Source organism: Dama dama, chromosome 7 (genome assembly GCF_033118175.1).
Source record: "Dama dama isolate Ldn47 chromosome 7, ASM3311817v1, whole genome shotgun sequence".
Taxonomy (NCBI): Eukaryota; Metazoa; Chordata; class Mammalia; order Artiodactyla; family Cervidae; genus Dama; species Dama dama.
The window spans coordinates 43,317,200-43,330,918 of record NC_083687.1 but is presented as its reverse complement, the minus strand read 5'-3'; the positions used below and the strand labels follow the sequence as shown (position 1 = coordinate 43,330,918).

Here is a 13,719-nt window from a genome sequence, read left to right as displayed (position 1 = left end):
GTCCCGGCTCCATTTGTGCGAGGCCATCCCCCGGGCAGCCTGAAAGCACCCGAGGGCAGAGACGCTGTGTGTGTGAGCACTGCTCCATCTACAGCCCTTTGAGCTAGGCCTGGCACACAGTAGGAGCTCAATAAGTACTCTGCAGTCAAGGGGTGAGCATGCCTGGTCAGGGAGGAGTGGAGGGCTTGCCTGTGGGATGTGCCACTATTCATCCCAGCGCGCGCATCGTCAGGAATGTTCCAGGGGCAGAGTGGCGAAGGTGGGCGGGTTAGGTAATCTGAAGAACCTGTGGGCCCCCCCAGGGGGGTGTGGGGGGCAGGGGGCTCCCCTGACGGGAGGAGGACTGGATCCCTCTGGCCGTACAGGTCCCCGAGGCCCGGCTGCTCGTCTGCCCGGTTCTCACGGGAGGACCCTCAGGGTGGGTGTCAGAGTTGCCCCAGGTTTCTCTCCCAGGGTCTCCAGTCCCGAGTTCCAGCCAGTGTCTGTCTTGATGTTGTTGGCTTGGCCCCTGACCACAGCCTTTCTCCTCCCGTCTCTGCACTGTCCCTGTTGCTCCAGAGAAGGGGCTCTTCACTGGGGCGCCTGGGCAGCTTGTCCTGCTGGATTGCGGTGGGTCTGGCCGGGGCTGCGGTGGTCAGGGGTGCGCCACCTCTGTCCACACTGAGGGTCCTTCTCAGGGACTGCGGTCCCAGCTCCTCTGTTCTTGTCAGCTAGGGCCATGGCCTGGCCCCTGGTCACAGGGACACGCCGCACAGGGGCTCCTGACGGGGTGACCCTGCTCTGGGGTCCTGGTACTGCTCTGTTTCTCCAGCTTGACTCTTGCTTTTGTTTTCTTTCCAGGGAAGGTCTGTTTCTTTAACGACTTTTTACCGAACAGCAAGAAACATCATGAACATGTGCTTCAGCAAGGAGCCCGCACCAGCTGAAATCGAGGTGTGTGAGCTGGGCCGTCCTCTCTCTGCCCGGAGCTGGGGTGGAGCCCCAGGCCTCGGCCTCCTGGAGGCGGGCAGAGGGTCCCAAGTCCATCCTTTGGGTCCCAGGCGCGGTCAGAAGTTTCAACTCAGGTTGACCCAAACTTGTTCCAGGTCAGAAGGGATGCAGTGGAGCGAGCGTGTCTCCCAGGTCCCCCCGACCGCCCTGGAGCCGCGCCTGCGGCCGGGGATGTGCCCCAGGCAGGCCCCCGCCCAGCATCCGCCTCTCAACCCTTCTCACCCCGTCCTCCGGGTGCCTGTTACACAAGAGAATGTTTGGAATCCCTTGAAACCACAGTTGTGCTTTTTCCTCTCTCCTATTTTTCATTTAATGGGATTGGCAGGCTGCCATTTTTGTGCTTCTGCCAACTCCATGCTGAGGTGTGAGAGGCTGGGCAGGCGAGCAGGGCTGCCCCCTGGCCAGTCGGCGGCGGGGGCTCCGGGGAGGAGGCGGCTCCCAGGTGCTGACGTAGGTGGGCCTGTCCGGGGGCGAGCCCCAATTCCTCACCGGGTTCAGGGCGTGCTGGATTAGCAGGCGGTGGCATGGGCGGCAGCCTTGGCTTTTGGCTGACAGCGGGTTTCAGACCGCTTCTTTTCCTTCATGGTCGTAGGCCACCTCTTCTCAGCATAACCACGCTGACGGCAGTGGGCTCCGGCCCTGATGTGACCAGGTGTCCTGGGAGTGGAACTCTAGGACAGTCTGTCCATGCCGCGTGCTGCCCACCTCTGGTGGTGGCCGTCGGGAGTCCACGAGGCCTGGGCCTGGGTTCAGTATTTGATGAATTCAGTACCTGATTTTGGCATCGTTGTCATTTCGTCTAGGTCCCAGTTTCGTACTCTGGGCTGTGTCTGTGAAGACCACGCAATGGCCTGACACTCGGCCCCTGCCTTTGGCCCCACCAGAGCCACGTTTCATCACCACAGTGCCAGGGTCCTGACTCTGGGACACATGTGGCCGTTACAGTGGCTTCTGGAGGACTCGTGCTAGTTTTAGGAGAAGCATCAGAGGGAAAGGAACATGACTCCTGGGGGTGGACATCTGAGCTGGAGAAAGAGGCCTTTGCTTTACAACATAGGTCCTTCTTGGAGTCCCCGAAGGTGGAAGGTTGTTACTGTCTGTCATCTCCTGCTGGCTGAGGATCCTGGGTTTTTCTGTTTTTAATTGAAGGATCCTTGCCTTACAGTGTTGTTGTTTTCTGCTGTACATCAACATGAATCTGCCATAGGCACACGGATGTCCCCTCGCTTTTGGACCTCCCTCCCTGACAGTCTTGGTTTTGCTTTAATATTAATAGTTGTATAACATTTAAGCACAAAAGGAAGATTTGCTAAAATTTGAACTTGTGTGGCTAACTTCTGGATCCTACGAAGGGGGCTGGAGCCTTCTGCTTGGCCGGTGGTCACCAGCGGAAGGGGCCCCCACATAGTGCACAGTCCCCTTCCTCCCCTGCTGTCTTTTTTACTTGACGCAAGTCGCTGTGAATCCCAGCAGATGGCTGACCTGACTGGCCTGGACCCGTCTCTGGCCCTTAGGGATCCTGAGCATTTAATGCTGTCCTGAGCTGGGGCCTCCGGCTGCCCGCAGGCTGGCCCCTCGCTGTGGCAGCCGCACAGGCAGCGGGGTGGGGGCTGACCCCGGATGCTCACTGGAGAGGCTCCAGGCAGCGGGGTTGGCCGAGGCGGGGGAGGGTGTTGCTGAGCTGCTGCACTGATGACTGAGGACGGAACCCTCTTACCTGTTAGCAGAGCCCGTCCCGACCCGCATGCGCCCTGCAGTTGTTCAGCTCGTGCCCGCCCTTCCCCATCCGTTTCAGTGGCTGGGGTCACCGCCTGGGGGGCAGGGTGGCATGTCTGCCCAGACCCCCGTCTGGGGCACTGTGAGCCACCTGCAGTAGATTGGGGGCGTCTTCACCTCCTTCCTGGGCCACTTTCTCCCTCCCTTTCACAGAAGTGATCCTTCATTGTGGTGACGTCTGTGTGACATTTGCCACTTGAGCTGAGCCATTTTTAGGTGCAGCTCAGTGGCACCAGAGTCGTTACCCCCTCACCCGTTTGCAGAACTTGTCCATCCTCCAGACCGGAAGTCGGCTCCTGTGAATCACTGAGCCCCCGCAGCCCCTCCGTTCTTTCTTTCTTTCTGTGTGACTTTGTTCCGAGTGCCTCGTGGGGATGGAATCAGTACTTGTCCTTCTGAGACTGGCTTCTCCACTTAGCGTCATGTCCTTAGGATTCGTGTGTTGCAGCATACAGAATTTCCCTCTCTGAGACCGAGTTGTAGCCGGCAGACACTGTACCTTGTGTTTATCCGTCTGTCGGTCGTGGACCTGGCCCCGTGACCCTGGCGTGTGGTTACTGCCCGCAGCCCCGGGCAGCGCGGCGCTGACGGCCCCCTCTCCCCGCAGCAAGAGTACTGGAGGCTCGTGGAGGAGAAGGACTGCCACGTGGCCGTGCACTGCGGCAAGGTGGACACCAACACCCACGGCAGCGGCTTCCCGGTGGGAAAGTCGGAACCATTTTCAAGGTAACGTCGGACGCTCCCGCCCGGGTCCTGTGGGCCGGACGGCGTCTGTCCGCGCCCATCCATGATGCCCCTGTGCTTCCCCCGCAGACACGGATGGAACCTCACCGTCCTCCCCAATAACACAGGCTCCATCCTGCGTCACCTCGGTGCTGTGCCTGGTAAGCCCGCCGTGGGTTGCAGGGCCGGGGACCATGGTGCGCAGGGTGCGTAGAGAACACGGGGATTATTCGAGAAGCGAGAGGAGTCAGGATCGTAGTTGGAGTCAGTGAAAACGTGGAAAGGTAAACCAGATCAGATCTGGAGGCTGGGGAGACACTCCGTGTGGTCCGCTTTCCACCTGGGAATTTTCAGAGCTGACCTCCTGACTCGCTGGGCTCCTGCCTCACACGGTAGGAGGGAAACCAGGCGTCCTGGGTGCTGGCGCGCTGAGGGCCGGGCCCCGCTTCCTGTGTCCCGACAGCAGGCGTTCGGGCGGCACTTGCGTCCTCAGCCTGGAGGCCCCACCGGCCACCGTCGTGGGTGTGTTCCTTCCTGCCTTCAGTCACTAGTTACGGTGTTTTCTCACTGTTTGTAACTCTGTCTGTGATCTTAAGAAGCAGAAAAGAGCGAGTACCTTCTCGTTGAGTTTTGTCTGGTCTTGAATCCCATTTCTTCTTTTTCTTGTTGGGGAAGACGATGCGATGTCTGTTGCTGTCGCCCTGACACATGGCTCCCCGTGCCCTTTGTTCCAGGAGTGACAATTCCCTGGCTGAATATCGGCATGGTCTTTTCTACCTCATGCTGGTCTCGAGACCAAAACCACCTCCCTTACATTGACTACTTACACACGGGTGCTGACTGCATTTGGTGAGTATGCCGGTCCTGTGCCGCCGCCTCGCACTCACTGATGGCAGATGGGCTTGTGCGAGTTTGTCCCGTGTTCCCTGTCAAAGTCTGAGGAGTGCAATTGGAAGTCAAGCTGGTGGAGAATGTTTTAATTTGCTCCAGTGATAAGCAAGGTCAAGCATCTATTCCTGGCCGTTTTCCTTTTCAGTTGTCTGCTAACACGGGGCTTTTCCTCTGACGTTTTCCCCATGGGGTTGTTGACGGCCATACTAGCATCAGAAACCAGGAACAGTAGAGCAGGAAGCTGATCAGGAGTGGTGGCCGTATCATCAGCCACCTCCTCAGCCTTGTGTGAGTCGTGCTCTGCATGGCCTCACGTGAGTGGGCGTTGTCAGCATCTCCCAGCCCACCCTCTGCACGGAGAGTGGTCTCCCAGAGGTGGCGTTCTGCCGTTGGGGATGTAGGAGTTGGTCTGGTTCCCCGGCGTGATCCTTCACTGTCAGGCTCCCCAGTCCCGCTCCGAGCTGGCCTTTCAGCTCCTTTGTTGATGGTAGCAGATGGGAAATTACTGCAAATGATCAGATGTCTTGTCATCTGACAGGCTACCGGCATCGCATCCGTCCCACACTTACTCAGTTTATTGACTTAATGGGGCGCAAGCGGCAGAGCTGCCCAGAGAGACCCGGGACCACTGGGCGCGTGCCCACCTCCCCTCCTGCAACCGAGGCCGGTTTCCAGGCTGCTGTGGGCCCCTTTCTCTGGGGGAGCACGGAGGACGGGCTCCCTGGGGAGGGACCTCGTCACAGCCTCTGCCTTGATTCCAAACCGCCCAGGTATTGCATTCCTGCTGAGGAGGAGAACAAGCTGGAGGACGTGGTGCACACTCTGCTGCAAGCCAACGGCACCCCTGGCTTGCAGATGCTCGAGAGCAACGTCATGGTAGGGGCCCACGCGGTGGTTTTATTTCCTCACCCCCTGAGCTGACCTGCCCCGCAGAGCCAGAGGACTGCGAACAGCAGGTCCAGGGAGCCATCATAAACAAAACGTCCTCTCCTATGGAAACCCAGCTGAAGTGCGCCCTCTTATTGCCCAGGACGTGGGGCCGCTGCGCGTGGGGCCCTTTGACTCTGTTTCAGCGCCTGGTGGTTTTGTAAATGGCAGCTGGGGTCAGGCCAGGCGCCCGGACAGCTGAGCGCAGAGGCAGCTGGCCCAGTGCTCAGAGCCTCTTGAGTCCTGGGGGATCTCTTAGAGTTGTGTTGACAGGTCTTCGCTGGCCTCTGTGGCCCCTGTCAGGGTCTCCTCTCACTCCTGAGCCCGCAGCCCCTGTGCTGGGTGCACTGATGCCCGCCCACCCTGGCCATGCGCTGGGGACCCAGGGCTCTGCTTGCCCCGCGATCACTGCGACTGCGCCCTTATCTGAGGCGTCACTTCTGGGTCTGTGTCAGTTTAGAACTTCCTCTTCCTCCACTTAGGAATCACGTCTCATATTTTCTAAAAGAGAAACAGAGAATCTGTAATACAGGACATACTCCATGTGGGGAGCAGGCTTAGGCCCCGATGCCTGTCTGGGGGGCTGGTGTGTTGAGCCGCGGCCGCAGGCGGTCCTCATGGAAAGCGGGCGGGAGGCGGCGGGCGGGCGGCTCACCCCTTGCCTCCGCAGATCTCCCCGGAGGTGCTGTGCCGGGAGGGGATCAAGGTGCACAGGACGCTGCAGCAGAGCGGCCAGTTCGTCGTCTGCTTCCCGGGGTCCTTCGTGTCCAAAGTCTGCTGCGGCTACAGCGTCTCCGAGACCGTGCACTTCGCCACCACCCAGTGGACGAGCATGGGCTTCGAGACGGCCAAGGTAGGCAGGTGGCCATTCCGCATGTGTCCTTGTGTTCCCTGGTAGGAGTCTTGTTTGTAGATGCTGCTTTGATTTCAGACCCCTAAGGCGGCTGAGAAGTTTTTCTGGGGAGGGAGAGTGGTTTGAGGCCTGTAAGTTCTGAGTTCTCTGACTCAGTCCTGGGCCGTCACTGCAGAGGCGTGAAAGGCGAACCCTGCCTTTGGCCAGCGGAGTGCCTGGGGTCTGCAGTCTTCCTCTGGGGAGACAAGATTATTGTGTGGTTTTTGCGTTGCTTTCCATCCAGATGGAATTCAGAATTTGAAAATTCTGATAGCACCCCCTCCCCACTAAAGGAAACCCTTGATAGCTGTCTGGAAATGAAAACCTGCCCTGAAGGGATGTCACTGCCTCTTAATGCCTCTTTCAGGAGATGAAGCGTCGCCATATAGCTAAGCCATTCTCGATGGAGAAGTTACTCTACCAGATCGCACAAGCGGAAGCAAAAAAGGAGAACGGCCCCACGCTCAGTACGATCTCAGCCCTCCTGGACGAGCTCAGGTAACACGAGACGGCTTTGGCTGGCCCGTCAGGCTCAGCCGGCGGGGTGGGGGTGCGGCCCGTCCCCGCGGGGAGCGCTGGCCCCCCATTTTGGGGCTTGGCCGGTGGCTCTTCTGCGCTCGTCGCCGCAGGCAGAGTGCGGGCGTCCGAGAGGCCTTGGGGCAGGTCTGGCCTTTGGACTTGCATGCCCTCCTGGGGACCCCAGCCCCTTGGGCCCGCTGACCCCGGGTGTCCTGGTAGGGATACGGAGTTGCGGCAGCGGCGGCAGCTGTTCGAGGCCGGCCTCCACTCGTCCGCCCGCTACGGCAGCCACGACGGCAGCAGCGCCGCGCCCGACGGCAAGAAGAAGCCCCGGAAGTGGCTGCAGCTGGAGACCTCGGAGCGGAGGTGCCAGGTGTGCCAGCACCTGTGCTACCTGTCCATGGTGAGCCCCGCCCCGCCCCGGCCCTGCCTGGCCTCCCTCTGGGGCTGACTGCGGAGACGGCGGGACCCCAGGCTCTTTCCTGGTCTACTGAAGCTTCTCTTCAGCCCCGTGATTGCTCTGATCGCCCCAAGGACTGAAGTCTGTCTGGTTAAAGCGGCACTTCCCATTCCCAGCTTTTATTTAGTCTCTGGTCATGGTTGGAAGCCAGCGCAGTCCAGCGTCTGCCTTCTCTCTTGGCTGCTCTGCAGCCTCCATGAGGGGCTTGTCCAACCCAGCCTGGGGCTGAGGTACACGCTGCACGCTCCTACACCTAGCCCGGCCCAGCGGACAGTGTAGCCACACCTCCCGCCTCCCTCAGGCAGCGGCCCCCCGACACAGGTCTGTAGCTGGTGTTAGCTAGGGCTGCCGAATCAGCACCGCTGCCTGCTGCCGTGAACAACAGAAACGTCTTTCTCAGGGCTGTAGAGGCTGGGAGTGCTGGGTCAAGGTGTCCCCGAGGTTGCTTCTCCCTGAGGTGTCTCCTTGGCATGTAGACATCCACTTCCCCATGGTCCTCACAGGGCCTTTCCTGTGCGTGCTTCTGTCTTAATCTCTTCTTGTCTTTGAAAGGATGGAAGTCATATGGGACCAGAACCCATTATCTCTCTGACGCTCCTCCTCCAAATGCAGGACCTCCTGAGTTACTGAGGGTTAGGACACCTGCATTTGGGGAGGGGATAATAATTCAGTCCGTGATAACCACGTGTCCCATTTTATGTATATCTTCTATTAGCTTTGTTTTCCCGGAGGCTTTTTAAAACATATAATTAACAACCATGCTGTCTTTAAAACAAGTCATAAGAATTTCCCCAGATCTTAAAAATGTTTTGTCAACATCACTCATGAGAGCTGCATAGTTCTGGGTTTGTTCATCTTGCATTGGAATGGGGTTATGCTCGTGGGAAACCATCATTGTAGGTTTCCCATGAGCCTGGGTGACTTCTGTGACCCTGTGTGGCCCTTGTCCCTTCCCGTGGGTTCTGAGGTTGGCATTGTCCCTCAGAAAGCTGATCTTCAGAGTGGTCACCAGGATTTCTTAGCCTGTTATTTAAAAAGCACATATCCTAAAAAAAAAAAAAGATAAATAAAAAGCACATATCCTGAATTCATGGGTAAAAATTTAGGTTTTATTTATACATGCTTTTCATCACTTAGGTTATTTGCTAAGGGATTTGTGCATTTCTGTTCACTGTTGTGTGTTTTTGTGTGCTTCCATCCTCAGCTTTGAGTGCTGTTTCTGCCAATAAGCATCATTTCCATATACCTGCAGCTTGGTTTCTTGTCTTTGCTTAGAAACATCAAAGACAGGAAACTGGTCTTTCCCAGAGTCCCTGTGAAAAAGCCTGTGATGCTCTTGCCTCTGGTGTGTTAAGGCCGCGTCTCCCCGTTGTTCACACAGGGGGAGACCGGGCCAGGTCGGTGGGGGCGCGGATGCCGCGCACACAGCCCTGGACGTTGGCGCGTCCTCGGGGCAGCTCAAGCCAGATGCAGCTGGGTCTCTGGGATCGGGAGCCGTGCCTGCTGGAGTGTGGACAGAGGCCGGCTCCCCGGGAGGTGCAACCAGCTGGGCCAGAGCAGGAGACACTGTCACAAATGTGCAGGGTGTAACTATCCTGGCGTCTTTTATCCCATGGGAGGTTTTGAACAAATAGTCTCAGGAGCCCTCAGACCCCGCAGCCCCAGCCGCCACGCTCCAACTCAGGCAGGAAAGTGTGGAGAAGCCAGGGGGCCCGAGGCTGCCGGGGCGCAGCTCCTGCTCGGTGATGCCATGACGTTCACTTGCTTTCACATCAGTGTCCTGTGTTTCTGGGCCACAGATGCCTCTGGCCCGGGCGCTGGGCTCCCCTGCTCTGCTCCTGAGAGCCCGCCGCCCTCCTCGGGTGCCCCCGCCTCCCCCGCACGCCTCAGCTGCGCTGCCTGTCATCCCGCAGGTCGTGCAGGAGAACGAGAACGTGGTCTTCTGCCTCGAGTGTGCCCTGCGCCACGTGGAGAAGCAGAAGTCCTGCCGCGGCCTGAAGCTCATGTACCGCTATGACGAGGTCAGTGCGCCTGTGGGGTGAGCGCCCGCCCGCGAGGCCCCACACCCAGCCTGCTTCCGGCACCTCCGGCCTGATAGCTGAGACGGGGCGACCAGGGTCAGCCGGGGCTCCGCTTGCTTGGAGCGGCCGGCAGCTGAGGCTGGGGGACTGGCGTCCTCGTCCACGCCCCTCACGTCCTGGCGCACCCACCTGCAGGGCCCCCAGCCCACGGCCGCTCACTGAGCTGCAGGCAGAACCCGAGGGGGTGGTCCTGGAGCGCCCGGGCCCTTGTCTTCACCTGGGGGTCTTGGCAGAGCTGGAGTCTTTCTCTTTCTGCTCCTAAAGCTTTCACCTTCCGAGTAAGTCCCAGTTGCACCCTTCCTAAAAACCCTAGACGTCCCCAGAGGCAGGTGCAAAGTGCCATCCGTGTGGCTGGTCTCTACCCTCCAGTGGGTAAGGGCCAGGTGTTGCCTTCAGCCGCAGGAGAGCACCCAGAGCTCTGCCCCCAGGGCAGCTGGCACGTAGCCCTGTCGGCTCACGTGTTCCACGTGCTTCCAGGCTGCCCTGCGATCGTGCTTGCAGATACTGTACAAGTGTGTAGCTCCAGGGACACACGGCCCTGCAGCATTTACTGTGCCCTGACCCGGAGCCCTTCTTGGGGGTCACCTTGGAAGACTGCTGCCAGGACCCCCATTGCCCCTGCTGGCCCACCCTCCTGTCCAGCTGTGAGCCCCACCTTGAGGGCAGAACCTGCTAGCTCTCCCAGCCCCGCTGCCCCCCGCCCCAGGGAGGCGTGTCCCATAGAAGGTGGCCTTGTCCTGCCATCACACGTCAGCGCCCCAGGCTGAGCCAGGCCAGGTGCCCAGGCCTGAGTCAGGAGGCTCTGGGGGCACCCTCGGGGGCTCAGGCTGGGGTCATATTTGATAAGCCTTTGGCTAAATTACAAGATTGGAAAGCTGGAGATAGATCTCTCTGCATCTTCTTTGTCTTTAAAGAGCATGTTCAGTGAAGGCAGTAACCACTTTGCCCTCCCTGCTTCTTCACTTGAACAGCAAATGTCAGAACACGGTTAAAAATAAACCCTCATGTCTGAGTCAGAGCATCTCTGGAAGCTCCAGGGTACAGCCGGCGGCACTGGGGCTTCTGAGATGATTCTGAAGCTCGACAAGACGTGGGTTAGTTTCCACCTCCGGCCCATTTTGGAGCTTGGTGTTTTGATGTGACCAGAATCCTGGAAAAGAATCACATATGTAGGGTCTGTCGGTCTGAAGCTTAATCATTGGTTCTCATGAGTAGGGAAGAGAAGGGTATTTATAAGCCTACCACTTTGCCAGCGGCCTAAATTTATTTTAGTAAATGAAAATCACAAATCAGTTCCCTATTGAGCTGAACTATATTATTATTGTTTCAATTGGGGAATTTCCAGCTCTGGGTTGGATTCCAAAAATGGCTTGTGAGACCAGAGCCCTTATTCTGAGCCCCAGCAGTCAGGTCCGCGCTGTCCAGCCTTTTGGTCAAAGGTGTGACCTCTGACCACACAGCCCTGCTGCCAAGGTGGCTGGTCTTGAAAGAAGCTCGTCTGTTTGTTCTTTATTAGCATGTGTATTATAAGTGTCCATTCTTGACTATCGTGTGTATTGTAAGTGATTTAAGTGGTGTGCAGCGCCTAGCCTGGGCCAGGACCCTCAAGCTTGATGAAGGAGAGGCCTCCTGTGCCCGTGGCTTCCTGCTCGGTCCGTCCATCCTTGGCTCCAGCGAGTGCTCTGCAGTGTCTGTCAGGACACGTGCCTTTTGGCTAGTCTTCCCTGTGGCTCCTTGTAACCCTGGGTGTTGTGAGTTGAGTTGTGTTAGTTACAGATGGCTTTTTGATGCCTGGCAGATAGATGGTTCTCTTGTCCTGTTGTGCTCTTTCCCCTTCGTTGAGGAGGGAATAACAAGCATTTATGGGCAAGTGTTAATGTGCACGAGTCTGTCAAGCAGGTTTCAGTGTAGCCAGAGAAACAAACAGCCCAGACACGCCCCCTCCCGGGTGCGCAACCTTTTCTCACTTCCCAGGCGCCCCCCGCCCCGCGTGGCCGCCAGTCCCGGAGGCCTCTGAGCCCCAGGAGGTGCACAGGGGCGGCCGCCCGAAGCCCTCTGCCGTGTTTAGGTGGTGAGGGCCCTCGACAGGAATGCGGCCTTCAGCAGCCTGTCCCACGCTATGTGGTTATGGGGCTGCAGAAATTCCACTTCACCGCTACTGGGGGGCGCTCCTGGGCTCCCTGAAGGGGGAAGGAAGGGGTGGGAGGCTCTGTGCCCCTCTCTGGATTCCACAGGAGAAAAGGCAGGTTTCCCCAGAGAAGGAAAGTTTAACTTAGGCGCCTGGTTGGGGGCCTCCATCTCAGGAAGTGTGGGCCCAACCAGTCCCCAGGCCACCCTGGCCCTCCCCACCCCCGGGCGCCGACGCTGCTGCTCTGTTTGGTGAAGGTGACAGCCTAGGATGGCACTCTTACGTTTGCTAATTCTCTGTCTTCCTTTTCAACCCGAAACAGGAACAGATTATCAGCCTGGTCAATCAGATCTGTGGCAAGGTATCTGGTAAAAACGGCAGCATTGAGAACTGTCTCAGTAAACCCACACCAAAAAGAGGGCCCCGCAAGAGAGCCACGGTGGACGTGCCGCCCTCGAGGCTCACATCCTCCTGAAGACGCCAGCGCCGTGGGCGAGGATAGACGTTATTTTGTAATTATTATATTCTAGTTTGGAGTACTTGCTGTAGGATACAAGCTGTCTTTGCACTAGCTCTAAAGAAGATTTTCTTCTGGTTTTAGAGAACTAATTTTGTTTTAGCATTAAACTGTTGAACTTTTTTTTGTACTTAGAATACCTAGATACTGCAGTCAGATTTTTGAAACTGCCGTATATTCACTGTTTTAAAACCCTTGAGGGGCTGTATTAATTTGTATCGCCCCTTGTGGCTGACAAAAGCCTTTTTGTTTGATTTTTTTTGTTTGTGTTTGTTTTTTTGTTGTTTTTTTTTTGTAATTGTTGGGGGAAAAAAGGCTTTTTAACCCATTTTTGAAGAGGGTGAAGTTTGGAGAACAAATTTTAAAACCATCAGTCATGTGAGCAGACTTTTTTTCTAGAAAGAAAAAGGGATAGAAGACACATACACACACAAAAAAAACTTGAAAGAAATGGCTTTACTTGGGCCGTCTTTTCTTCTGTCATGTGCAGGATGAGTTTGTAAGTGTTAAAAACCGGAGAGTCCCCATTTTGTTTCTTTGGGCGGTTATGGCAGCTGAAGGCGGACGTTGTTTCCTAACCATAGGCAAAATGAGGAGGTCGGAGCCACTGGGTTCTCTTTACCAGCACTTCACTATGCATCTGTTTAAGGAGAAAGGAAGAGAAGAAAAAGACTGCCTGCCTTGGAGGGGTCACGTGAGGGAAACCTGTGCCTGATTTCATTAGGAAATCCATTCTGTTCTTTTTTGGTGCTGTTGGCTACTTTATCAAAAAACCCTTCAATAGCATCCTTAAGGAAAAAAAAAAAAAGGAAAAAAAAGTGATTGAAGCCGGAAGTGCTTCTTTGTCATGGATGTGCAATCTTTCTAACATTCCATCTTCATCTCACCTGTTCGTTGTTTTACACCTTCACAGGTCAGCATTAATTTTTCTTTTTAAATTCGTTTCGTTGGTGATCACATCTAGAGCCACTTGGAGGTCTGCGGTTCTTTTTGAATGTGAAAATGCATCTGCGCTCATCTGGTCTATTTTTTCTCTTCATGTTGTAACAAAAAGAAAGAAAAAAAAAGAAAAAAAAAACCGTCCCTTTTGTACATACGCCTGTAAATTGTTTCAAATACTTGAGCCTTTTTCTGGGTGGGGGAGGGGAGGGCGCGAGGACAGATGAAGAAAAGCCTTACACTTCCGTTTCTTCATCGGGTGGACTGGATGCTTACAGGGTTTTTCTTGTAACATTTATAAGTGCTGCTTACATCACTGAACAACAACAAAAAAATAATAATGGAGTAGCTGTTGCCCTTCTCCGGTTGTGTGTACAGTATGTGTGGAATAAAAAAGGGAAACTGTTTTCACAAGCCGTTCTTTGTTTCGTGATTGGACCCACCCATCCCGCAGCTGCCCGTCTTGCACTGAGCTGGCCGGTGGGGCTGTCAGCAGCGTCCTGTGGTACTCTGTCGGGTGTCGTTGCCGAAGACTGAACTGTGTGGCGTATTTAACAGTGACATGAGCAGAGTCGTGTTTTCCAGTGTGCTTGTCCGGTTTCTATGGCCTTGCTGTGTACTGGCCCTCTTTTGGACAGTGAACTTCTGCCTACGGCTTACGGTCTGACGTTTTAATTTATTAGCGCTGCTCTGCACCCCTCCCTTGGGAGGGAAGACTTTTCATGTTGTTTATTGCCAGTTTTTTGTTTACTTTTCAGGTTTGTACTACAAGGTTTAATAATAAAACAAAGTTTTTTGGACACCTGTTTGTCTTGTGGAAGATGAGTGAATGAAATCAGCTCTTCTCTGATCAAAGGGCTAAGGGTCCATCCCCTC

The 13,719-nt window shown here is 56.0% G+C and overlaps 1 protein-coding gene across 8 annotated transcripts in view; it reads left to right on the top strand.

Annotated features, from left to right (window-relative positions):
- JARID2 (jumonji and AT-rich interaction domain containing 2) overlaps window positions 1-13,643 on the top strand; it is a 228,932-nt gene extending 215,289 nt beyond the window's left edge. For all 8 annotated transcript variants that reach the window (XM_061147590.1, XM_061147586.1, XM_061147589.1 and 5 more), the window contains 10 exons: window positions 841-933; window positions 3,374-3,492; window positions 3,580-3,650; window positions 4,224-4,338; window positions 5,151-5,256; window positions 5,978-6,160; window positions 6,567-6,697; window positions 6,938-7,121; window positions 9,092-9,199; window positions 11,710-13,643. In XM_061147590.1, coding sequence (XP_061003573.1) covers window positions 841-933; window positions 3,374-3,492; window positions 3,580-3,650; window positions 4,224-4,338; window positions 5,151-5,256; window positions 5,978-6,160; window positions 6,567-6,697; window positions 6,938-7,121; window positions 9,092-9,199; window positions 11,710-11,862 — 1,263 coding nt within the window. In that variant the 3' untranslated portion in view covers window positions 11,863-13,643. The remainder of the gene's footprint in view (window positions 1-840; window positions 934-3,373; window positions 3,493-3,579; window positions 3,651-4,223; window positions 4,339-5,150; window positions 5,257-5,977; window positions 6,161-6,566; window positions 6,698-6,937; window positions 7,122-9,091; window positions 9,200-11,709) is intronic.
- Window positions 13,644-13,719: the final 76 nt, after the last annotated feature.